The 26,842-nt window shown below is 44.4% G+C and overlaps 1 protein-coding gene across 2 annotated transcripts; it reads right to left on the reverse strand.

The window, feature by feature from the left end:
- Positions 1-6,131: 6,131 nt before the first annotated feature.
- On the reverse strand, positions 6,132-22,471 carry LOC100276763 (CD2-binding protein-related). Of its 2 annotated transcripts, none has more exons than XM_008653008.3 (10): positions 22,160-22,471; positions 21,824-22,078; positions 21,605-21,730; positions 21,367-21,522; positions 21,027-21,156; positions 20,623-20,664; positions 19,864-20,160; positions 19,700-19,751; positions 19,474-19,551; positions 6,132-6,982 (listed from the first exon to the last, which is right to left on the reverse strand). In XM_008653008.3, the coding sequence occupies exons 2-10, from the start codon at positions 21,941-21,943 to the stop codon at positions 6,886-6,888; spliced, it is 1,098 nt and encodes a 365-aa protein (XP_008651230.1). In that variant the 5' UTR covers positions 21,944-22,078; positions 22,160-22,471; the 3' UTR covers positions 6,132-6,885. The 2 variants fall into 2 exon arrangements, with proteins under 2 accessions (XP_008651230.1, NP_001143950.1); NM_001150478.1 differs by having other exon boundaries at positions 6,542-6,982; positions 21,824-22,040; positions 22,160-22,336.
- Between the last annotated feature and the right edge of the window lie 4,371 nt (positions 22,472-26,842).

Here is a 26,842-nt window from a genome sequence, read left to right on the forward strand (position 1 = left end):
CGTAAAACGAATCTTGAGATATTTAGTTTATACTCCTAAGTTTGGCCTTTGGTACCCCAAGGGATCCACTTTTGATTTAATTGGTTTTTCAGATGCTGATTGGGTAGGGTGTAAAATTGATAGAAAGAGCACATCAGGGACTTGCCAGTTCTTGGGAAGATCTTTGGTGTCTTGGGCTTCAAAGAAACAAAACTTTGTAGATCTTTCTACCACCGAAGCCGAGTACATTGCCGCAGGCCATTGTTGTGTGCAATTACTTTGGATGAGGCAAACCCTTAGGGACTATGGTTACAAATTAACCAAAGTTCCCCTCCTATGTGATAATGAGAGTGCAATCCGCATGGCGGATAATCCCGTTGAGCACAGCCGCATTAAGCACATAGCCATTCGGTATCACTTTTTGAGGGATCACCAACAAAGGGGGGATATCGAGATTGCTTATGTTAGCACCAAAGAACAATTAGCCGATATCTTTACAAAACCACTAGATGAGAAAACATTTACCAAACTTAGGTATGAGCTAAACATTCTTGATTCTAGGAACTTTGATTGATTCCTTGCACACATAGCTCATTTATATACCTTTGATCATATCTCTTTCATTTTCTATGACTAATGTGGTTTTCAAGTGTATTACATGCTAAGTCATAGATTGAAAGGGAAATGGAGTCTTCGGCGAAGACAAGGCTTCCACTCCACTCCATCGAACTATTCATCCTTCGCCGTCACTCCGCACCGCTCTCCAATTTGGTATAATCTTCACTCATATTTTGTTTGCCAAAGGGAGAGAAAGTAATAAAGGGCTTATATTTCACAAGTATCCATTTTTGGCGATTCATGACAAAGGGGGAGAAAGTATCAGCCCAAAGCAAAAGGACCACACCACCACCGATTTCAAAAATTATGTTCTTTCAATTTGTATTAAAGAAGTTTTTCAAATGGGAATCTTATTTTTGATATACTTTCAAATTGGTATGACCCCTTTCAAAATTAATATCTAAAACCCTCTTGAACACTAAGAGGAGAATTTCATTGAGGGGGAGTTTTGTTTAATCAAAGGAAAAGCATTTGAAACAGGGGGAGAAAATTTCAAATCTTGAAAATGCTTCTCGAAATTTTATTCATATACCTTTGACTATTTGCAAAAAAACTTTAAAAAGAATTTCCAAAACATTTGCAAAAACAAAACATGTGGTGTAAGCGTGGTCCAAAATGTTAAAATAGAAGAAAGCATCCATGCATATCTTATGTAATGTAAATTGGTTTAATTCCAAGTAACCTTTGCACTTACCTTATGCAAACTAGTTCAATTCTGCACTTATATATTTGCTTTGGTTTGTGTTGGCATCAATCACCAAAAAGGGGGAGATTGAAAGGGAAATAGGCTCACACCTTTTCCTAAATGATTTTGGTGGTTGAATTGCCCAACACAAATTATTGGACTAACTAGTTTGCTCTAGATTATAAGTTCTACAGGTGCCAAAGGTTCAACACAAACCAATAAAAAGTCCAAGAAAGGGTTCAAATAAAAAGAGCAAAAGACAACCGAAGGCTGCCCTGGTCTTGCGCACCGGACAGTGTCCGGTGCACCAGGGAGATCAACTCCAAACTTGCCACCTTCGGAAATTTGGGAAGCCACTCCGCTATAGTTCACCGGACTATCCGGTGTAGCACCGGACTGTCCAGTGTGCTAAGCGGAGCAACGGTCGCCAGCGCAACGGTCGAGTTCAACGGTCGGCTGACAACGCTACAGTGCGCGGACTGCGTGCGCAGAAGTCAGAGCAGGTACAGATGGCGCACCGGACAGTGAACAGGACCTGTCCGGTGCACCACTGGACTGTCTGGTGGCCCACATGTCCGCGCACCGGACTGTCCGGTGCATACGTCGACAGCAGAGTTCCCCAACGGCCATTTTGGTGGTTGGGGCTATAAATACCCCCCAACCACCACTCTTCAAGGCACCCAAGCATTCACTACTCCTCATTCAATACAAGAGCAATACACAACACTCCAAGACACAAATCAGAGCCTCCGATCAAATCAAAGTCCACAATTCAACTCTAGTTTTTAGGACTTGTGAGAAGATCGGCTTGTGTTCTTTTGTTGTTCTTGTTGCTTGGTTGGCTTTCTTCTTTCTCTCATTCTTACTCTCAAAGCCTTGTAAGCAAAGCAAGAGACACCAATTGTGTGGTGGTCCTTGCGGGGTCTAAGTGACCCAGGAAATCAAGGAAGGAAGCTCACTCGGTCTAGGTGACCGTTTGAGAGAGGGAAAGGGTTGAAAGAGACCCGGTCTTTGTGACCACCTCAACGGGGAGTAGGTTTGCAAGAACCGAACCTCGGTAAAAACAAATCATCGTGTCATCCATTCTTATTTGCTTGTGATTTGTTTTCGCCCTCTCTTTCGGACTCAATTATATTTCTAACGCTAACCCCGGCTTGTAGTTGTGCTTAAACTTTATAAATTTCATATTTTTCCTATTCACCCTCCTCTAGGCGACTTTCATGGTGGTCTATAGGAAGTTTGTTGCATGCCCGAAGACTGTGAGTTGTGCTGACTGCTCTAAGCATTATTGGCCCTATCATCGTTAGCATTGGGGTTGTGGATTGTCCTGACATGCCTGGGATGGAGTCTTCCTCCGAAGCCCCTAGTCATCTCAGAATATCTATATGCTTCCTCCCTTCTTTGGTGGAAATCATTGTCGGCTCGGATGTATTCATCCATCTTCTGGAGAAGTTTCTCCAAGGTCTGAAGTGGCTTCCTTGCAAAATATTGAGTTGTGGGTCCTGGTCGAAGCCCCTTGATCATGGTCTCAATGACAATCTCATTGGGCACTATAGGCGCTTGAGCTCTCAAATGCAAGAACCTTCAGACGTATGCTTGCAGGTACTCCTCATGGTCCTGTGTGCAATGGAACAGGGCCTGAGCAGTGGCTGGCTTCATTTGGAAGCCCTGGAAGCTGGTGACTAGCACGTCCTTCAGCTTCTGCCATGACGTAATTGTCCCTGGCCGAAGAGAGGAATACCATGTCTGGGCCACACTTCTAACTGCCATGACGAAGGGCTTCGCCATGACGGCAGTGTTGCCCCCATACGAGGATATTGTTGCCTCGTAGCTCATCAGGAACTGTTTTAGATCCGAATGCTCATCATACATGGATAGCTGAGGTGGCTTGTAGGATGGTGGCCACGGAGTAGCCTGTAATTCTGCTATCAAAGGAGAAGCATCATCGAAAGCAAAGTTACCGTGGTGAAAATCGTCGTACTATTCGTCTTCATTGATTGGGCTTTCTTGACGAAGCTCCCTATGTTGGGGCCTTCGGTCTTGGTCATCCTGAGTGAGATGACACATTTCCTCAGCTGCTTCGTCAATCTTCCTCTGAAGGTCGGTCAACCGAAGCATCTTTTCCTTCTTCCTCTGTACTTGCTGGTGAATCGTCTCTAAGTCCCTAATCTCCTAGTCCAGTTCCTCCTCATGAAGTGTTGGGCTAGTAGCCTTTCTCTTCTAGCTCCTAGCTTCTCGCAGGGAGAGTGTGTCCTGATTTATCCAGTGGCTGCAGAGCAGCCCCTGGCACTGTTGTCTTATTCAGTGGCATGACGAATGTGGATGCTTGCCAAAGGTGGTCGTTCAGGTTCACCGGAGGTGGGCGCCAATGTTGGTCACTTGTTTTCAAATGGTATGAATCAAGAACAAGGCAACACAATCGTTAAGGATTAAGGATCTTCGTCTTCCGGAGCATTATCTCCACATAGGGATAATACTCATCAGACGAAGATCACGAGAGATTATTTAATATATGAATAGGAATACGAAAGGATAAAGATGAAGACTTATTAATTCATTTATATTCGTGTTCCATAAAACATAAATGAATATTCAACATCATTTCTGTTACATTGATACCTTCGTCTTGCTCAAAGACGTGAATGCGGAAGAGTGATTACAATCCAGCGTGAATAGTACGGTGCTACTGTTCATCTATTTATAGGCATGGGACGCGGCCCAGGTAAAATTATATTCATGTACCTGACACTTATCTATTTTTATAATACAAAACATCAAGGACTAAGTAGTCTTTGTCCCTTTTCGGTCAACATCATTCCTGGCCTTCATCATTACATCAAAGCCGAAGCTCCTTGGTTACAGCTTCGCCGTTCATTCTTACTATCCTCGGGCTTCATCTTCACCTTGCTATGTAAAAGAAACCTTCATCCCGAAGCCGAAGCCTCCTGTAACAATCCATATCATACTGAAAACATACAGACAGTTGCGTTTTTTAAGACCTTTGAAGGGAGAAGGCCCCCAACAACACTCATTTTTTTGTTACAAAACCATTTAACACAAAACAACGGCAAAAAGAACTCAAAAAAGGATGCTGACACTTCACACAAGATATGTTTTACTGTCGTGAAAAATTAGCTATATGCAACCATACTTCAACTGTTACCCCAAATGTCACCGCAGGATACCAACAATTTAACATCCAATGATCCTAAACTTCTATCCAATACATTACAATCCCCCACAAAAAGGTTTTCCCAAATTTTTTGTCCCAATTAGAGATGGCAATGGGTACCCGCGACCCGATACCCGATGGGTATTTACTCCATTAGGGTATGTATGTGGGCTAAATATTCTACCCGTGGGTCTGTTATTGGGCAAAAATCTTCACCCAATGGGTAAACGGGTATTAGAACGTTCTGCCTTCACCCATACCCGCTAACCCGTGGGTATAAAATACACAATATAAACTTATCCAAATCATGAACTTGGACTTTAGTCATCCAACTTTTTTACTATTTAACAACAATTTAATGACCATGTAATGAAACACGTAATGTGCTATGTAGTACTATCATAGTGTTACTACTTTATCCAATTATCTTTGATGTGTTGAATGGATGGTTAAATGATGCTAGAAAATTTTGTAATGGTATTTATATGGATATACTTGACATTTGTATAGTATAATATTTTGATAGTTGTTTAATTTGTGTGGGTATGGGTGACCCGATGGGTGACCCATACCCACATGGGTATGGGTATGGGGGTAAATCCATACCCGCCAGTGTATATGGGTAACCCGGTGGGGTTATTTTTGTGTTGTGGGTATGGATATGGGGTACTAATACCCGGTGGGTATTTACCCATTGCCATCTCTAGTCCCAATGCTACATGTCTGTAATTACGTTGACAGGTATTCTCACCACATTCCCTCATCGAAATAATAATACACCATACGACCAAGCAGCTCTTGGAAGCAGTCCACACCCTCGATTTTGAAATGCCGCCTTATAAAACCATGAATAATGTAATTCCTATTTATACTTAATACAATAATTCTTTTCCTAAAACATAGATTTTGACAGTCATACACATACAACCCATCTTTCTAGGCAGACTTTGCGTCTATAACTAAAACAAAAGCGGCATTTAAAGAACATTTTTTAGTTTACCATGGTTCTTTTCATGCCCTCTTACTACATGTTGCTTTTGCAGTTATTATGTTTGTAGACGTTCCATTCCCATTCTTTCCCATATTCTATGTTGCTTTTTCATCGTTGACATGGACCAACATGAACTGTTATCTTTTTCTTTTCTTTTAGCGTTTCGTTGCTGGCTACTGTGTTGCCATTTTCCTTCTTACCTTCATCAAAAAATTGACTGCATCGACGATACAGTTCCGCGACACAAAGACAACTACCTAACCATCTGTGCTTGATTACCTTTTACAGAACAAAAGGATCCATTTCTACCGTTGCAGAACGACATTGCTGGTTCTGTTGCCTTCGCCTACAACTGATACTTTCAACATCTTTGTGTAATATGCTACTAATGCATTTCGTATGATGACATGTATGCATTCTACAATGCTACATTGATTATATTATCCGTACACTTAAAATAAATCATATGTATATATTTATGTTTATTATCGCATATCACATACGAATTTGATATCACGCCCAGGGCGTGCGGCATCCACTAGTAAGAAAGATAGGAATGCTATAGGCAGTCATCCAAGTAATCTACGATTACTGAAGCTGGCTCGTGTTATTGTGTGTGGTCTGTGGTACTGAGCTCCGGAATACAGGGCCGCAGCCCATTCCCAAAAGAAAGAAAAGAATACATGTTGGAACATAAAAACAAATACTTCGCCAATGTATAGCTAAAAAACTATCCATAGGCTTGTTTGAGACAGAAATTTCACAAAAAAAAATATTACAGGAAATTTACAGAAATAAGTGTAGTTTTTACAGGGGAGAGAATTTGGCGTCGAAACAGGTAAACAGGGCCTAACCGTGTTCCCGAGAAGACGTTGTCGGTCTAAAATATTGTTCCCACCTTTTCGGGAAGAGGTTGTAGAGTACAGTAAGATTGAACAACCCTGAAGCGTCTCCAACCTCCGAACCTTTTCTCTGCCTGACTGTCCCCGCGCCGGTCTTAGACTCCAACGATCACAGGTTGCCCGATTTAGTTTACCAATCTGAACGCTCTCGAGCCTTAGACATAATCACACCAAACATAACGTTCTCATCTGTTAAGTTCAAACACATCTTCACATAGGAATTGGGTGTTATTGCATATTTCTACAGAAATAGCAGGAATAGTAGCTAATAAAACAAGCCTCTGCCGAGAACGGTAATATTGCAATTGTACAGTTGCAGTCGATCACTTTCTGGTTTACAACCTATAGTATGATCTGACTGGTTTCCTCTTAATTTCTTCATAAAACATCTATCAAGGCAGTTTAGCGAGTCGTGGCCCAAAGCGCCTACCGAGAAACTGAAGCTACAGCTCGCTGCCTCGCTTTAAAGAACACTGGGCGGTCTGAACTACCTCAGTTGCATCAGCAATCAAGAACGAGAAGGGCCGTAGCAACTCGGTTACTCCTTGATGGCATCTCCCAGCTCTTCTTTAACCGTGCCAGTTTGTTCATCCTGAATTTCTTTGTATGTTCCAGTTTGCTCATCGTATGAATACCTGTGCAGATTGTAGACATAAGCACAGAAACTGAGGCCTATAGAGTCGACAACTTTTCTAACAAAAGCAGCAGCAAAAAAAACTAATACAAGTATTCAGTTATTGCGACGCATACAAAGTGCAAAATCAGCACACCTTCAACCTCAGTCAGCTAAAAGGGATTAATGCTATTGCAATGCAAGTGATAGTTATGTACTCTTACCATGGCCACCAATACCAGAGAACGCATAATCAGACAGGACAGCCAAGCCGAAAAGAAAATAACAACAGAAGTGGCTAAGATTTAGCAATCAGATAAGTTTAGAAACAAAGATATCCTCAAAGAATTTGTTTAGGAGTTGGTTTGCTACTTATTGCGAGAGTCAGTTTGTTCCTTCACCACCCTAGTGGAGTTTCATGCCAGAGCGGCCGACGAAGGAATCCGACCCTCTATTCGTCCACCGTGTTCTCTGCGTTCTCTACCATAATCCTCTTTGTTGCTCTATTCTCCCATGCGTACACCTCCTAGAAAAACTAGAACACATCAATTGGTATCAGGAACAACCGACACATCGACAACCATGTCCGGCATTGTCAAAGATCCTAACATAGCGACTTCCGACATTGCAAAATTGGACCAGATCTTGCCGCAGCTTACAACCCTCAACAATTGAATGGCCTCCGAGGATCGCGAGTTGGCGTGACTAGAGAAGCGACCCACGGATAATTCTACATCTGAGATGCCTCCAACTGATCCCCTCTCCATTGGTGGCAGCAAAGGTAGCGGTCGTGTTCCAAGTGCTGGTGGCGATGGTTTCTTCGACCGGAGCTTGCACGAAAACTTCGACCCTCATTGCCACAAGCTGACATTCCCCAACTATGATGGCGAGTCTGACACACTCCCTCGGCTCACCAAGTATGAAATTTACTTTCATGGTATGCGTAAGCTCGCTGAGGAGAAGGTTTGGCTCATAGATGGCGCAATAGCCGAGTGGTACTACTCCATCGACCACGACCATAGTATCCTCTCCTAGGCTAGCTTTGCGAACTTCATCAACATGAAGTTCAGGCCTCGTCCCTGAACCAACGGCTTGGTCAAGCTCAAGGACCTTGTATTGCACGGGTACAATGGACAAATAGGTGTGGCATTTCTCCTTGCTACTGTGCTGCTACAAGGACTTATGCTTCAAAAACAAGTCAATTTATTCACTACAAGTCTCAGTGAGCCATTCTGGACCAATGTCAAGCTCCAATGTCCCTCCAATTTGCATACAACCATGAGCCTTGCATGGGCATGCAAGCACCAATCAGAGACGACACCTACTAGCAAGAACACGGTTTCTTGTTCAACAGGTCATGGCACCAACACCAAAGCTAAGTCGGAGATAGCAGGCCCTGCAAGGTCACGATTTAAATGGTCGACGATTGAGGAATTGGCGACCAAGCACGACGAGGAGTGCTAATCACTACTCAGAGAAGTATATCGTCGACCACAACTGTGCCTCCAAAGGTGTGTTCTTGCTCAAGCTGGAAGATGATATGGAGGAACATGCAGCGACGAATGACCTAGGCATCTCCTAGCATGCCCTGGACAACATCTACATCAACAACACCATGAAGTTGTGTGTCATCATCAACGACACACCATTGGTGGCACTCCTAGACACCGACTCGACACACACCATCTGGGAGGTAGTGGCATCGAGCCTCGATCTACTAGTGAAGCAACATCTAGGCCTCTCCGTTAAGGTGACCAATGGCGAAAAGGTCACCAGCCGTGGGGTCTACCCCAAGATCCATGTCAACATCGATGTTGAGAGATTCTCCATCAATTGTTACATACTACCGCTAGATGACCTTGATGTCGTTCTGGGGGTCCAATGGTTGCGCTCCCTTGGGCCAATTCTCTGGAACTTCAAAGAGCCATCTATGGCGTTCTGGTACCAGGGTCACACGATGCGGCGGGCAAGGCCATAGGGGTCAACGGCACAACACATATGTGCCACTCTCAGCATCACGTGATCTGCTGGAGGCACTACTAGAGTCCTTCAACGACATTTCACAGATCTGCGCAGGTTGCCTCCACCTCATCGACGCAATCATTGCATCAGATAAGTTTCTAACTTCAATGGTCAACGAGTTGTTGGATGGGCTGTGGTGTGATGTTCTTCACCAAGCTCGACCTCCGCAACTGCTACCACCAAGTGTGCATGCACCTAGACGATATCGACAAGACAACATTCAGGACACATCAGGACCACTTTGAGTTCCTAGTGAAGCCATTCGGTCTTACCAATGCGCCATCCACATTCCAGTCCTTGATGAATAGCATGCTCAAGCCTTTCATCGAAAAATTTGTGCTTGTGTTTTTTGACGACATATTGATGTTTAGCATATCCTAGTCAGAGTACTTGCAACACGTGAAATAGGTTCTCTAGAGATTGCAAGAGCATCACTTATTTCTAAAGAAATACAAGTGTTCTTTCAACACATAATCAGTGACCTCTCTTGGTCACATTATTTCAGCAATTGGCATGGCCATGGATCCGATGAAAATATCAGTCGTAAAAGCTTGGCCACGCCCTCGATCATTGCAAGTATTGTGAGGCTTCCTCAGGTTCACTGAATACAACCACAAGTTAATTGCAGGCTATGGGGAGGCAGTTATGCATCTTGCGACGCTCTTGAAGTGAGAGGCCTTCTGTTATGGGCCTTAGCCCATTAGCTATGTCATTATGGCTAGGTTAGCTGCGGTTACTGTAGCGCGTGAACAGTGTCGGCCAGATAGGGTTTGTTATGTTGCTTAGCTATTAAGTTAGGGTTACCTCTCTATATAAGGAGGGGCAGGGTGTTAGTAGAGGGGGAGGAAGAATAGATCTGGTTTACTCCTAGGGCCTTCTACGGGAGGGCTGAGTACCGGGACTATCTTGCGAGTGCATCGCAGTTCACAACAAATTGGTATCAGAGCCACTACGCGCGCATCGCCACCATGGCCAGCGCGCACGACGATCTTGTGACCTACTCCGCCAAGATGGACCTCATCCTCACGCAACTCGCCACCATCAATGCCCGTTTGGATTCCCACGACGCTCGTCTAGCCAAGCTCGAGCAGGCGTGGGTCAGCCCCTCTGCTTCTACCGCGGGCTGCTTGGGCGCGAGCGAGGGCAGCTTGGGCGCGGGCGAAGGCGGCCGGGTCGAGGACGATGGGCTGCAACCCGACACACCCAGGGAGGAGGTGGAGGCGGCATTCTACGTTGTGGTGGTCGTGCCACTGCTGCAGCCCGCCTTCGTGCTCGTGGAGGTCCAGGCGTGGCCTGACTGTGCGCGGATCTGCTCGCCTAATCTGCAACAATCGGCCACCATGGTGGCCCAACCTGTAGAGGTGTTGCTGCGGGATAACCCTCCATGCCACAGCTACCAATCCTTCGCGTCGTGGCCATCAATCTTCTGCACCACGGACAGCCATCTGCTGCGTCGTCGCAGCTGTGGTCGACGTCAGCCACCTTGGCCACCGCCGCGGCGTGGTCACCTGAGCTACAACACCGGAGGGTGCCACCGACCTTCGCCAGGCGCAGGGAGCCCTCTGCGCCACCGCAGCCACATCTGTCATCAGTCAATCTGGTCGCCGACACGTCCTCCTTCGATAGATCCGACCACTGACGTGGTTCAATTTTTTTCTAGGTGAATAAAATACTAAGTCAAGATGTAAAAGACTTAGTATTGAGCCATTAAGTGCTAGTTTAGTATGGGTCAATTCTTCTTGACTACAGCTCGCGGACGAGCTGTTTTTAAGGAGGGATGGAATGTTATGGGCCTTAGCCCATTAGCTATGTCATTATGGCTAGGTTAGCTGCGGCTACTGTTCACGTGCGGTTACTATAGCGCGTGAACAGTGCCGGCCAGATAGGGTTTGTTATGTTGCTTAGCTATTAAGTTAGGGTTACCTCTCTATATAAGGAGGGGCAGGGTGTTAGTAGAGGGGGAGGAAGAATAGATCTGGTTTACTCCTAGGGCCTCCTACGGGAGGGCTGAGTACCGGGACTATCTTGCGAGTGCATCGCAGTTCACAACACCTTCGTGTGGACGAATGAGACCGAACTTGCATTTGACCAACTCAAGCAGGCGCTAATGACGACACCTCTACTGAAACGTCGCATATCTTCAAGCACTTCATCGTAGATTGTGACTCATTTGATATAGGCTTCGTCGTGGTGCTTCACTAGGGTGATGACGCCATGTCTTTCTTCAACCAGAAGCTTTTGTCTTACGAGGAGTTGATTGGGCTCGTCAAGGCGTTGCGTCCCTGGTTCCCTATCTCTAGGGGTGCCTCTTCACAGTAAGGACCAACCACTACAACATCAAGTTCATCGTTGATCGGTTGTATATTTACTATTTTGCAGCATACATGGGTGAGCAAGTTATTCAGGAATGGTTTACTGGTAGAATATCAACCGGGCAAACTCAATGGAGTTGCAGATGCGTTGTCACAGCGAGAAGGAAGGAGCAATCGTCCATAGTATTTCATCCCCAACCTTCTAGCTATTGGATACATTGCAGACTAAATACACTTCCAATTCACAAGTAGCTGCAAGAGGGTCAAGATGACTGACAGTACAGCACCGGAAGAATGGACCGAGATGGATGATATGTTGTTCAAAGGAAAGATTTTTGTTCCAAATACACAGACTACGAGCATCTTTTTATAACCCCCGTACTAAGGCATGAGTCAGGGAATTTGTGTGGGGCTGCTCCATCTGTCAATGACACAAATTAGAACACCTACATCCTATTGGGTTATTGCAGCCCCTTCTCGTTCCATATGAGGTATAGAGTGATATAGCCATGGATTTTATTGAAGGGTTTCCTATGGTAGGTGGCAAAGCTAATGCTTACAGTGGAAGATAGGTTCTCCAAATTTTCTTACTATTTCGTTGGGCCACCCTTAGACAGCCGCCTCAGTACCAAATGCATTTTTTGAAGAGATTGTCAAACTACATGAGTTTCTTTGCTCCATATTGGGTGACCGAGATACAATTTTCACTAGCTCTTTTTGGTTAGAATTGTTCTGTGTTGCTAGAGTTAAACTGCAAATGACTTCCGCTTTTGTAATTGGTTAGAATTTTCACTAGACGCCCAAGTAACAATGAAGCACTTTCAAGACAAGTCATGAAGAGACATGTTTTGTAATAGGTGATTGAGTTTGGCTGAGGCTGCAGAAACGGACAATCGTGAGTCATGACACTTCTCACTCTAAGTTGAGTCCTATGTTTAATGGCCCATATAGTGTTCAAAGGATTGGTGAAGTTTCTTATCGATTACAGCTGCCCTCAGGGGCCCACATTCATGATGTTTTCCATGTGGTGTTGCTCAAGAAGTATGAAGGACAGGCTCCTAAGGTAATCAGTCCTTTACCCGAGATACTACATGGATATATCATCCCTGCCCCTGAAAAAGAGATTAAAGCTCGACTGAATTGTGGAGTGTGGGAAGTCTTGATGCATCAGGTAGGCAGACCAGCTACAGACTCCTCATGGGAACAATTGGAAGAATTTAAGTGAAGATTTCTAGATGTACAACATGCAGACGAGTTGTTTGTTGGGAAGGGGAGAATGTTATGGACTCCTTTGGCCGCCAACACCAGAGAAGACGCAAACATGCAGGACAGCCAAACCACGAAGAAAATAGCAACAAAAGTGGCTAAGATTTGGCAATTACATAAGTTTAGAAGCAAAAGTATCCTCAAATAGTTCGTTTAGGAGTCGGTTTGTTGCTTCCTGGTGTGTGCCAGTTTGCTGTTTCCTAGTTTGGTTAGTTGGTTTTTCAATTGAGTCAAGGGTGCATACCTCTATATAAGCGCAGTACGATGTTATAGGGAGAGCACCGGAAGAAATAAGAATCTCCTAGAGGGGTGATTCCTTGGGCACCCTGGCGGAGTCTCACGCCAGAGCGACCGATGAAGAGATCCGACCCTCTGTTCGTCTGCCATATTCTCGGTGTTCTCACCCACAATCCTCTATGTTGCTCTATTCTCCCCTATGCAAACCAACCAAAAGGACCAGACCACATCAATGATGTCCAGATAATACACAACAATGCTCACATTACTAACTTGGTCATCTAAGCCAATACCTACTAAAATTTCTTGTTGGAACAGTTGAAAAGAAACACATCAAGGAAGGTTTAACAGAACCCCTTGTGTTAAAATGCCTGACAAGCAATGGTCAGTGGCTAATCAACTGAAAGGGTTTGCAAGTGAAAGGAGGGGGGGTAATGGGATACAAATCCTAAGACTTTGTCAGGTAATCACCAAAGTATGGCATACTGTCCAGTCCTTCTGGGTGTTCGGGTCACTGTTGGGATTCTAGTACCGAGGTCATCCGACGACCGGGCTTGACTAGCCCCACATCGTAGTGGTGGCGCGCCTGAGTTCGTACGCGGGGGTGTACGGTTCGTGTTCTGATGACGACCACTCGACGCGCCTTCGGTGCGCCACACATTTACCCGGGTGTGGCCTAAGGATGGCGTGTCCCGTCGTAGCCAACGTGGGCCAGCAGCATTGGGATGGGCTCCTTCCTCGCGGGTCCACTCGGTGGGAACTCGATCGTTCGCCCCGCCTCGCGGACTTGCTCGGCGGGGTCTTGGTCGTCTGCTCTGCCTCACGGACTTGCTCGGCGGAGACTTGGTCGTCTGCTCCGCCTTGCGGACTTGCTTGGCGGGGACATGGTCATCCGCCTCGCCTCGTAGACTTTCTCGGCGGGGGCTTGGTCGTCTGTCTCGCCTCGCAGACTTGCTCAGCGGGGACTTGGTCGTTCGTCTCACCTCGCAGACTTACTCAACAAATGGGCCGGAAAGAGGTTATGGGCATTGTTTTCAGATCGTCTAATCGATGCCACTGGGCGATTAGTCGCGATTAGGCGACGATCAGTCGCCCCTGATCGACCCTAATCGTCCCTGGTCGTCCTATGTATTTCCAGGACATACATAGCACTATATATAGATATATACTTATATAGTATAGAGACTTACTTAGGACAAGCACAAGTATAGACAAGACAGCAGTATAAATAGTCCAAAACAGCAGTATAAATACTTAAATAGTCCAAAACAGCAGTATGAATACTTGAATAGTCCAAAACAGCAGTACATCTCCAGCAACAATTCTATATGAAACTGTAATTCTACAACTTACTAGACCATGACCAAGAAGGCAACACCTATATGAGATCATCATACAACTGAAGTCTTAAGTCTTAAATAAATTCTGAAACTCTGAACCTGAGTAATTAACGTGACTGATCGCTAACCAGACATTAATCGCTACATATCGCCGACTAGTCGAACGATCAGATCACCTGACCGAATCGAACCCACTTATCGAGCACTGAGTACCGATCAGCCCGACTAATCGCGACTAATCGCAATTAGTCGGACGATCTGAAAACAATGGTTATGGGCCTTACCTTGGGTACTCCATTCCTAGGTACCCGACAGTCTCCATTAGACATATCCAAACCATATCAACCGATGTCAGACAAGTTTTTCTTCAATTGGTGCCACCCTTAGCCTATCACGTATATCATCATTCCAGGCTCGGTCCCTTCTTGTATGACCATAAATCCAACATAACCTACGCAGTTCCGCAACACTTAGCATGTCAACTTTTTGTAGGGCAACATTCTACACCATAGAACATAGCATATTAGCTGGTCTTATCGTCGTCCTAAAAAACTTGCCATTTAGCTCCTATGGTATCCTCTTCTCATATAGAACTCTAGATGCTTGACGACACTTCACCCACCCTGCTATGATTCTATTGCTAGCATCTTCATCAATATCCATGTCTCTCTATAGCATTGATCCTAACTACCTAAGGGCTACCCTGAACTAATTTCCCCCCTCAATCCCCTCCAATCCCCTCGTGATCCCCTTATCACCAAATCAACCCTAAAGGTGTCCTTCCTAGGCAACATTTGACCTTCCAAACTAACATCCCCTTCCTCATGTGTAGTGCCGAAATGTAAAGCCCAAAATTGGTATAAAGAAAAAAATAAAATTAATTAATTAATTAATTAAAGAAACTAAATGAAAAGTGGAAATATCTTCATATGAATTAGGTTATATATTTCTTTTTAATATGGTTGAGGGACATTCTTGAGGAGGGTAAGTAAAATCACCTTTTAATGAATGTTACACATTAAAAATTATTTTCCTAAAAGTAATTTTTTAGGGCTTGTATGTTGAGAACATTTGCTAAAAAAATAATAATAAATAAATAACTAAAATTATACTTTAGAATTCATATCGGAGTTTTGTCTGTAAATTGTTTTAAGATTGAACTCTATTTAAATCTAATTCGAAAATTGAAATTTAAAGCTTGTTTTGAAATTAGGATAAATCAGAAAAATAAAAATGAAAAGTGAAGATTTCACTCTATGCCTCGCTGAGCCGTTTTTGGCCAGATCGGCCCACTCGCACCTTTCCCCGCCACCAGTCCCGCGGCCCAAACCTTTTCTTCCCTGCCGCACCTACTCACGCCGACAATGCGGGCCCGCGTGCCAGCCTTTCGTCGTCGCTTGCAGTCACTGCCGCGCGGGGCCCTATGGCCAGCCACTGCTGGCTCTCATGGTTGTCATCCCGGTGTCTCTGCTGCGTGGGACCCCGTGGCCAGCCCCGTCGCTGCTCCGTGTCCGTGCATCGTTCCCGAGGATCTCGCCGTCTCCGCCGTGGGTTCTTAGGAATCGATTGCCGCTGTACTTATCACCCTCTCGCACCGCTTCCATGTGAACCGGGTAGCTGGGTGGTGGGTTCCAGTGGACAACTCCTTCTCCTCGTAGTAACAGAACCCCGCGAACGATGGCACCATGGCCGCCATGGATGTTCACCCGGAGATCTCGTGGGGGTTGCTTGCTCGGACTCTAGGATATATAAGGCTCCTATTATTCCCCCTCTCTTCCTCCCTTAGTTATAGCCATCAGCAAATCGCGCGCCTGTGTGCACCGTGGCCGAATTAAGCGGTGACCAGGGCACCAGCGCGGGCGCTCCGCCGTGGTCGATCCCCGTCTGACCTCCAATCTGGGCACGGTAACCGGTTTGGAAGAAGGGGCGTGCTCGTGGGTTGTGTCTGGGCAGGATTGAAGCCTGGAGAACAACCGGCTGCCGGCGAATTGCTCATCGGAGCTCTTCTGTTACCGTGGAACCGCCCTCCACCGTTGTGCTTTGGATTGGTGTTTGGAGCGACAAGGGTGGCAATGCCCCTCCTCTGGCGAGACCTCCGTCGCGGCAGGGGCGGCGCCGTCGTCGGCTGCGTCGGGTGCGTGGAGAAAGGCTCCCTTCCATTTGATTGTGAACGGACGTGGGAGATTAGATCAGAGTTATAACCCTTCGGGCATAAGATCTGAGCCATAGGTATAGGATCGGACGGTTTGGAGCAGATCTTGGTGTTCAAAATCTAGACGGTCAATCCTAGATCCTGCGGTCTCGGTTGCGTACCGGTTCATATAAGCTACGATTTAATTTGAGCCGTTAGATCTTGATCGCTCGGCTGTGCCGCGCTCGTACCCCTTCGGCCCTGGTCGCTTTTCTAAAAGAGCCCCTGCCCTTTTGTCAAATCAACCCGCAGTCCACAGGTTATGTAAAGTAATTACAGGCAAGTCATGTAAACTTATAAACAGAACCCTGAACTCTCTGGTTATTGTGCGCGCAGTCCTGAAGTCTGATAAAATAGGAAAAAGGATTTAGGAAATTGATTTCTAGTGCAAAATAATTCCAGAACTTGTATAATTCATAGAAAATTCATCTTAGCTCCTTTTTAACCCATTCCAGTTGCAATAATTTTGTATTAGTATTGTCTATCAACTAGTAACACTGTTTAACCATGAAACTTGGATCAAAATTGTTCATTTGAATTAATCTATTCTAGGTGCTTAATAACTTCAGAAATTCATAACTTGTTAACCGTAACTCCGAATTTAGTGGTTCTTATTCCCACGATCTCGTTACACAGCGTAGAATATTATTACACAATTTATTCTTATGTTTGGTGTGATGTTAATTTTGCCTATACATGTTTGTCTGTATTGCTACGTTTAGCAGTGAAAACACGTGTCACCTGAAGAGCAAGTTGGTACCTGGAATCTCAAGTCACAGGCAAGTTGTGCCCTTGATCACTTCTTTTTACCCAGTCATGTTCTGATTAATCATAATGATCTGCATAGGTTAATTTTGATGGGACCTGATAGGTTACCCTAATTTGACTAACTTTATACCTTGTTTACCACTGAATTTTTTGGTAGTACCTGCTATTGCTTTATGTTGTTTTGGGTATAGAGATACACATTATTCATGATTATACTTTTATTATCAGTTGTTATTTACTGTTCATGTAAAGATCATTATGTTAATTGGAACATGGAGAACCACCCGAAAAAACAGTGCTACCACAAGGGTGCTATGAGACGTCCTTGGCTGACTAATTACGAAAGCTAGTGGAGGACTACCTTACCCGAAAGGGGCAAGGGCAGTAGGGGAGTGGTCAGTGTAGGGAGGTCCTCGGGTTGATTTTGCTGCGATGGCGGTCAGGCGAGAGATTCCTGCACTAGAGCTTCCTATAAACTGTAGCGGGTTTTCTGAAGCTAGTGAAACTTTGTAAAGGCCTCGTAGTGTTACCCTGCTTCACCTCCTCGGTAGAGGTGTATGGGATTGGCCGTCTCTTGGCAGATGGGTAACATGACTTGTGGGTAAAGATGTGCAACCTCTGCAGAGTGTAAAACTGGTTTACTAGCCGTGCTCACGGTCATGAGCAGCTCGGACACTCACATGATTAATTTATGGAACTTAAATTCAATTTGTCACATGCATTGCATCGCAGGTGTTGTTGTTACTTTTGTTCTACTACTTAATTGGGTTTGGTATTTACTTATATTTAGTAATTGCTAATAAAATTTTGACCAACTTTAAAAGCAATGCTCAGATGCAACCATCCTCTTTGGTAAGCCTTAAACTTCACGTGAGCTCCCACCTTTGGCGAGTTCATGCACATTATTCCCCACAAGTTGTTGAGCTATGAACGTATGTGAGCTCACTCTTGCTGTCTCACACCCCCCACAGGTCAAGAACAGGTACCACTGGATGAGGCGCATGGAGGATGCTGCGATGTGTTCGTGAGAGGTCTAGGCCGTCGTCTCACAGTCAACTTTGGGTTGCTGGACCGTTGTCTCCTTATAATGTAATTATTTAGTTATTTTGTACATAACTCCTATTATATAGTAAAAATGTGACATTCGATCTTGTGTCATGATTCATCATATGTGTGAGACTTGGTCCCAGCACATCTGGTGATTATGTTCGCGCCCGAGTCTTGGTGCCCCGAAACCCGGGTGTGACACGAAATCACATCTCATATCATATACTCTGTTTTAGTTCTACGGAGTCTAAAACCTTTGGATTCTAGAGTATCCGCCAAAAGTCTAGTTTCCTATTTAGTCCTACCCGACTTTCATCAACTAGCACTACATCGTCCACAAAAAGCATATACCAAGGGATATCCCCTTGTATGTCCCTTGTGACCTTATCCATCACCAAGGCAAAAATGTAAGGGCTCAAAAAATGATCCTTAATGTAGTCCTATTCTAATCGGGAAGTCATCTATGTCCACATCACTTGCTCGAACACTAATCACAACATTGTTATATATGTCCTTAACCTTAATGAGTCCAACATACTTCGTTGGAATTTTATGTTTGTCCAAAGCTCACAACATAACATTTCTTGGTATTTTATCATAAGCCTTCTTAAGTCCACGAAAACCATGTGTAGATCTGTTATGACCGGCCGCCACTATAGGCGCCGGGCAACAGCATAAAGCATGCAGATAAGGATTAGAAGATAAGATTGCATGCAGATAAGGATTAGAAGATAAGGTTGCATGCAGATAAGGATTAGAAGATAAGATTTGTTAGAGAGAAAATAGGAGATCTATCTCATTAGATAAGGATTAGAAGGGAGTATAAATAATTGTAAGCACCACTCTATAGATCAAGCAGAAACAAGATTGTTCCGGCTTCCCAGAGGGAGCCGGGAGATTACTGTGACCTAGCTGCCCCTTTCCTCGCGCCTCTCTCCTCTCACGCGCGGTGAACACGGCGACCCGCCGCTGTGCATCGCGCCCCAAACCCCGGCCACCAATCACCCACCACTACAACCTGCGATCAATCCGGGAATCAGCCCCGATTCCTATCAAGATCCTTCTTTTGTTCTCTATACTGCTCCACTCACTTGTCTTATTAAGAAAATAGCTTCCATGGTTGACCTTCCAGGCATGAACCCAAATTGGTTCAAAGAGATACTCATTATTCCTCTCAGAAGATGATTGATAACTCTATCCCATAGCTAAGTACATTAAAGAAAAAAGAAACCATGCAGCCACAATGACGTTGCATTCTAAAGAAATGATTGACATTAAAAAAGCAATAACTACTAAACGTAAATCAAGGATGAATTGGGGACAATTTTACCAGGTTCCCGTAGATGCAGAACCATAATATCCAGAGTTAGGGTCATAGTAATAGCCTGTGCTGCTGCTATAGTAGTAACTGCATGAGAAAATGAATAGAAATACACAATCAACAAATGCAATCTGTATAGACATTAGAACAATCAGTGTGGCTGATCTTTTTTTTTATTTTCAAAACAACCCATAATAATCTACGAAAAAGCAGCATAGAAACAACTATAGCCTACCCTGAAGAAGGATCGTATACATAGTCTGAGTCCACACTTCCATTATCGGCTTCTGCAGGAAGGAAAAAATATTTGTGAAAGAAAACACAAGAGTTGCCAGAAAGAAAGGGAAATGTGCAACAGATTTCCACAAAAGAGAAAAAGAGTCAAAGATGTGAACTTACTCTTCACATCTGAGGTTCCAGGTTTCAAACCTGAACCTACAGTATTGGCATCAGAACTATGTTTGGTATCATCGTTGTCATCATCACCAAACATGTCCAGGTTACTGTCATCATCATTGATTGCAGCAGTGGCTGTATATACATTGGCAGTCGAGGGACCAAGTTCCATTTCCAGTACAGATGATGGTTGGTCAATTTCCAGTGCAGATGATGGTGTCTGATTATATTTTTGGTCTTCAGAGACACCATCAACTTCTGGCAAACCAAGTCGAGCACGTGCCAAACGTTCATACCCAGCTGCAAAGGCAAAAGAGGGAGTAAAAATCAAACAAATTTCTTGAAATGACAATTTTAAGGAAATGACTAAGTAAGCAGTAAAGTACTGTAATGTGCGTCCCTAGGTAGGTCAGGTTGATGTCTCAAGATAAACATAGATCAAGTTATGCATAGTGCCATAGTGGTGCTAACTTCAGGGATACATGACAACATTAAACATGCAATCAAGCGATAGTACTGCACCTCATGCATTCACAAAAGCAACAGCATGACTGTTTCCATTGGGGGAAAGGTAGAGATAACCTTGATAATGCAAAACCTATGTATTTTGCATTTTTTTACTCAAGCGATGATAAAAAAAATCAAAGACGGTGATCCTTTTGTGTGCAATCAGTTCGCTCTGATAAACCAGTACCATCAAAGCGAAATTAGGTGGTCATGAAATGGAATTTCCATATGCTAGGAAGAAAGAAAACAACTAACCAGCCTCGCGTTCAAAGGTCTCACGATCATCTGAGTAAACATCTACATCAAAACGTGCACAACAGGGAATAAGTCACATTGACACTGAAATGACAAATGTAGGGACAAAAAAATATGAAATACTCCCTCCGTTTCAAATTATAAGACGTTCCAACACACTTGAAGAGACAAAGTATCCCAAGTTGACCAAAACTATACAGAGAATTATAAAGGTTTATGACATCAGATAGGTATACTATGAAAATATAATTAATGAAGAATCTAATGATGCTTAGTTGGTCCCATACGTTATTATTTTATCATATAAATTTGGTCAAACTTTAGATGCTTTTACTCTCCAAGAAAGTTGGAATGACTTATAATTTGGGATGGAGGGAGTAAAATTTAAACAAAGAAAAGCATACTATAATCGCCGTTCTCCATTAGCTTCATGGCAGCTTCAGTCAATTCATCAAATATACGTTTAGTCCCCTCAGCCATCTTTCCACGTTTATCCGTGGATGTACCCTTCAACCTTTTCAAGGCTTGCATTATCTAGCAGTCGTTGTACAATATTTAGTGTTGTAAGTTTAGATATTTTGATATATGGGAATCCATTGAGGAAACCAAGTATAATTCAGTAGCTAAGCCCAAAATAGTAAGTCAGTAAAGTAGACACAGGAACTAAATGCTATAAATTGTTGAACAATAAAGGACAAAAAATGGACTGCATAAATATTTGCAAATGATGCAACAAAAACACACCGTTTCTCCTGGCTCAAGCAAGTTTGCTATCTGCCTTTTTAGCCTCCCAATGTCATCGGAAGAGAGGTCCTCAAACTCGTCTACTTTCTCTTTGCCTTTGTTCTGAACCTTTGCAGCATATGTTGGGTCAACTTCCACACTGTCCAACCAAGCATCCTACAAGACAAACCTGCTTGTGTCACCAATGATAACTTCTTATACTATAATGTTAACGATGCTAAACGGAAAACCTTCATACCTTAATCTCATTGCCTCTTGCATACTCCACAAAGTTCCCATTCTCATCGAAATACCCTTCTTCCCTTTCTCGCTCCAAGTTAAACGGCTCTATCCGTATACCATCGTCAACAAAGTTAACACTGTCCTGTTGAGAGCCAAAACACAGCTCACCTAGCATTCATTTGCTGTCAATGTTAATAAACAGGGGAAAAGAGGCAAGCAGAGAAGCAGCGCATACGTTGTAGCGGACTTCGAAGCCCTTCACCTCAGCGGCACCTCCCTTCGCGTCGTCTCCCTCCTTGAGCTGGACGTGGCGCTGCCGCGCCCGCCGCTCCGCCGCAAGCTCCGGATTCAGCATGCTGTCGAGGTCCACAGCGTTGCCAGAGGGGCCTCCCTCCGCACCGACGTCGCGGTACTTGGCCTTCTTCCCCTTAGGGAACCGCGGCTTGCGCTCCCTGCGAGCGCGGCGACAGACACAAAATCAACGTGAGCCCTGCTAGGGCGTGAGACCAAAACCCTAACCAGGATAACTTGACGAGAGGGAAAGCAAGGGAGAGGTGTCGGGCCGCCTTACAGGCCAGCATCGTCGTCATCGCCTGCAGTGGCGGTGAGAGGGCGCTTGGTGCCACGCGACGGCTCCGTGGTCTCCATGGTTCGGCGGTGGCGATGGCGGCGGCGACGGAGGCGAACGGGGCGGCGTCAGCTGCGAGAACGTGGGACCAAAACGAGACGAACCCAACGGAGTTCGAACTCTAAACTGGTTTGGGCTGCGTGGATGGGCCTAGGTGGGCAAGCAGTTTATTTTGGAGTGTTTGGTTGGTGGTGACTTTATTTTTCTACTAGCAAATGTGTCTCTACAATATAACTGAATAAATATATTAGAGCAACTCCAACAAATCTGCATATTCGATTCATAAACTATATTACAGAAGAAAAAAGAAAAACATAGCTTCAATAGCTCTCTAGACCCGCTCCCAATCCGCACTCGTAAACCGAGCTCTACGCTGCGCATATTTTCGCCAACGCCCGCAACTCAGAAGCGTCAGAATTTCCTTTTCCCACGTTGCCTTCGCGCCTCTGCTGGGAGCGCTCGTCATGGGGCCCACCATCTAGTTTAGCCCGCGTTGCTAGCCTGCTCCATGACCGACTGCTGCTATTGCCTTGCATGCGGCAGTAGAAGACCCGCAGTGACCCATTCAAAACGATTTTAAGGAAATTATTGATAGTTATTGGACTATAAACTTTTTTAGGGGTTTAATATTTTAAAGAAAACCTAATTTTTATGTTTTGGGACTTATTGAAGTTGCTCTTATACAGTCATGATAACTTGTATAGCTCGAAGATTTATTATAATACTAAGTAAAACGCAAGCACGTGTGAAGAAAAAATATAGCACTTTCCGAAAAATATAGCACCAATTATTTGTATGATTTTTATTTAAAGTTTAAGCTAGATTGACAAATCTTTAGAGGACAGTGGAGCAAAAAAAATGTTGTCTCGTCTTCAAACGCCTGAGATACCGAGACCATATATACTTTGTTCTTGCAAAACCAAAACATTTGATACAAAAATTCGTGAGAGATCCTTAAAACCGGTTGGTGGTGCCATTTTTGGGCGCCAATCACTGCGTGAGAACAGGCGGCGGTGCTCTCTTCACAGGCGCGAACAGTCCGCAACCTGGAGTAGGGTTTAGGGTTTTCTGTCTGACGGCCGGACGGTCCGCGCGTGCGCAGGGACGGTGAAAGTCACCGGCGGCGCCTGGATCTCGCTCCCGGTAGGGGTCCCGTCGGGGATGAGAGATCCTAGGTGTTGTCTAGGTTCGGCAGGCCAACCTAGACTCCTCTAATCGACGTAGAGTCGAAGAGAAGCGGAGAATTTAGGGATTAGAAGGCTAAGCTAGAACTAGACTACAACTACTCCTAAATGTACAAGAAATAAATGCGAGATAAACCGGTTATTGATTCGATTGATGATTACAAATCGGACGTATTCCTCTGTATTTATAGAGGAGGGGGGCTGGACCCGTTACAAACAAACTCCTCGAGCTAATTTCGTGAATCTAGCCAACAAACACAGCAAGAAACTCGGAACCCTAATCGGTTCTGCGCGCGCGGACCGTCCGAACCAGCGGCGCGGACCGTCCGGACTGTCCGGCCTCAACTTGGTGCTCAACATATGCCCCCTGCTTTTTGGTGGAGCTGAGCAAACCAAAAGCAACTAACTCAATATGATCACATCAGTTTTCTTAAACATATTGTCACATACTAGGATGGTACTGCTTGAGAAAACGTGCATTTAAAGCCTTGGACAAATCTTTGCCTTGCAATGTTTACAGTAAATAGGTGTTACCATATATTACTTGTGTTACTTTGTATGGACCCTCCGAGCTTCGTGACCACTTCCCAAACTTCTGGTCTTTGTTTCTTAGAGGCAAGATGGTCTTCCACACCAGGTCACCTACCTGAAATGATTTAGCTTTGACTTTCCTGTTGTAGGCATTGGCTACCATGATCTTGTCCTTTTATATTTCTCCTAAGGCTGCCACTCTTTCATCGGTCACCTCATCAATATTGTCCATCATCAAATTATAATAATCACTGATAGTTAAGCCATTTTGCCTGGCGATCCTGATAGCATTTAAACTTATCTCCACGGGTAAAACTGCTTCCTGCCCATAGACAAGCTCAAATGGAGAAACTTTAGTAGCACGGTGGTTAGATATTCTGTGAGCCCACAAAGCTTCGGACAAAATCTTATGTCAATACTTAGGATTATCAGATATTTTCTTTTTTATGAAGTTAATCAATGTTCTATTACTAGACTCGTCCTGTCCATTGGCCTGAGCATAATATGGAGACGAATTGAGCAATTTAATTCTATATGATTCAGCAAACTCACGTACCTCCTTCGACATAAAAGAAGCCCCTTGATCTGTAGTCAAGGTCTAGGGAATGTCGAATCTATGAATAATATGTTCAGTTATGAACTCAATTACCTCCCAATGTGTCATGTTCTTTAGAGCAATGACTTCGGTTCATTTGGTAAAGTAGTCAGTGGCAATTAACACGAACTGATGCCCCTTTGATGATGAAGGATGAATTTCTCCTATAAAGTCTAATCCTCATCCTCTGAAAGGCCAAGGCTTGATGATAGGATGTAATTCAGCTGCTGAAAGCACCTAGAGGGGGGGGCGAATAGGTGATCCTGTAAAAACTTGAAACTTAAAGCCACAAAACTTGATTAAGTGTTAGCACAATGAAATCAAGCGACTAGGGACCGAGCTCTTGTGAAACACAATAGTCATAGTGAGAACAAGCACAAGAGACACGGTGGTTTATCCCGTGGTTCGGCCAAGTACAACACTTGCCTACTCCACGTTGTGGCGTCCCAATGGACGAGGGTTGCACTCAACCCCTTTCAAGTGATCCAAAGATCCACTTGAATACCACAGTATTTTTCTTTCTTTCACTATATCTCGTTTGCGAGGAATCTCCACAACTTGGAGTCTCTCGCCCTTACAAATGATGATCACAAAGAAGCACGGATGTAAGGGAGGAAAGCAACACACACAAATCCCAGCAATACGCACACACACAAGCCAAGACTTGAGCTCAAATGAAACACAACAAGTTCACCACTAGAACGGAGCTCAAATCACTAAGAATGTCAATAGAGTGTGCGAGGATGGAGTGCGGGAGTCTTAGAATGTTCAGAGTATGCTTGGTATACTCCTCCATTCACCTAGGGGTCCCTTTTATAGCCCCAAGGCAGCTAGGAGCCGTTGAGAGCAATCCAGGAAGGCAATTCTTGCCTTCTATCGGGTGGCGCACCGGACAGTCCGGTGTGCCACTGGACAGGCACTGTTCAGTGTCCGGTGTAGATTGCTTTCCTAAATTAGCACAGCCGACCGTTGAAGATTTGGAGCCATTGGCGCACCGGACACTGTCTGGTGCGCACCGGATAGTCCGGTGCCCCCATCAGACCATTGGCTCGGCCACGCGTCACGCGCGGATTGCGCGGCCGACCGTTGGCTCGGCCGACTGTTGGCTCACCGGACAGTCCGGTGAATTTTAGTCGTACGCCGCCGACGAATTCCCGAGAGCGGCCAGTTGACCAGACTCCAGCCTGGCGCACCGGACACTGTCCGGTGCACCACCGGACAGTCCGGTGCACCCAGACTGCGCAGAGTTTTGGCTGCTCTAGCCAAGTCTTTTTCCTTTTGTATTTTCTCTGATTCTAGCACTTAGACAAATATGTTAGTACACAAAAACCAATGTAATAAGTCTAGAATCATACCTTGTACCTTGATTTTCACTTCTTGAATCTTTGGCACAAATTAATACTTAAACCATTTGTGTTGGGCACTTAATCACCAAAATACTTAGAAATGGCCCAAGGGCACATTTCCCTTTCAATCTCCCCCTTTTTGGTGATTTATGCCAACACAACAAAAAGCAACACATAGAAGTGCAACATCGATGCAAATGAGAACAAGAATTGTTTTTTATTCAAATTTGGCATATTTGGATCATTCTTTGCCACCACTTGGTTTGTTTTTGCAAATCAAATTCAATTTCCTATCTCTAAGTCAAACACACTTGTTGAGTTCATAAAGAGAGGTATTCCAAGAGAAATTCATCAAAGATTCAAAAACTCCCCCTTTTTCCCATAATCAAACATTCTCCCCACAAGAGACCAACTTTTGACAATAAGAGACACTAAGAGAATTTTGACAAAACAAAAGTTCTAACTCTACTATTTTCAAAATTCTCAAGTGGTAGCTGATCCTTTTCTTGCTTTGGCCTTAATTTCTCCCCCTTTGGCATCAAGCACCAAAACGGGATCATTTCTGGCCCTTTTAACCTCATTGCCTCACCAAAATTGTCAATTAAGAGCAAAACAGCAATAAGAGCATGGAGATGAACTTGGAGTAAGTTACCCTCTCATTGGAGTGCAGTGAAAGTCTTTCATGGTCCAAGTCCACCTTTCCCTTTCAATCCACTTTTGAGACTACATGAAGTAAACTCAAGCACAAATGTTAGTCTCAAAGGGTCAAGTTGTAGCACTTCTCCCCCTAAATATGTGCATCATTCACATATGGACTTGTGAGGTCCGGGGATCCCTTGCACAACTTGAGCACCATATATAAACAACAAATTTCATAAATGCATAAAGTAACTTGATCAAAGGCATAAAACACATGTATGCTATAAATCAATCCAAGTTACGCGAATCTAAGACATTTAGCTCACTACGT

The sequence above is a fragment of the Zea mays genome, chromosome 7 (genome assembly GCF_902167145.1).
Source record: "Zea mays cultivar B73 chromosome 7, Zm-B73-REFERENCE-NAM-5.0, whole genome shotgun sequence".
NCBI classification, from domain to species: Eukaryota; Viridiplantae; Streptophyta; class Magnoliopsida; order Poales; family Poaceae; genus Zea; species Zea mays.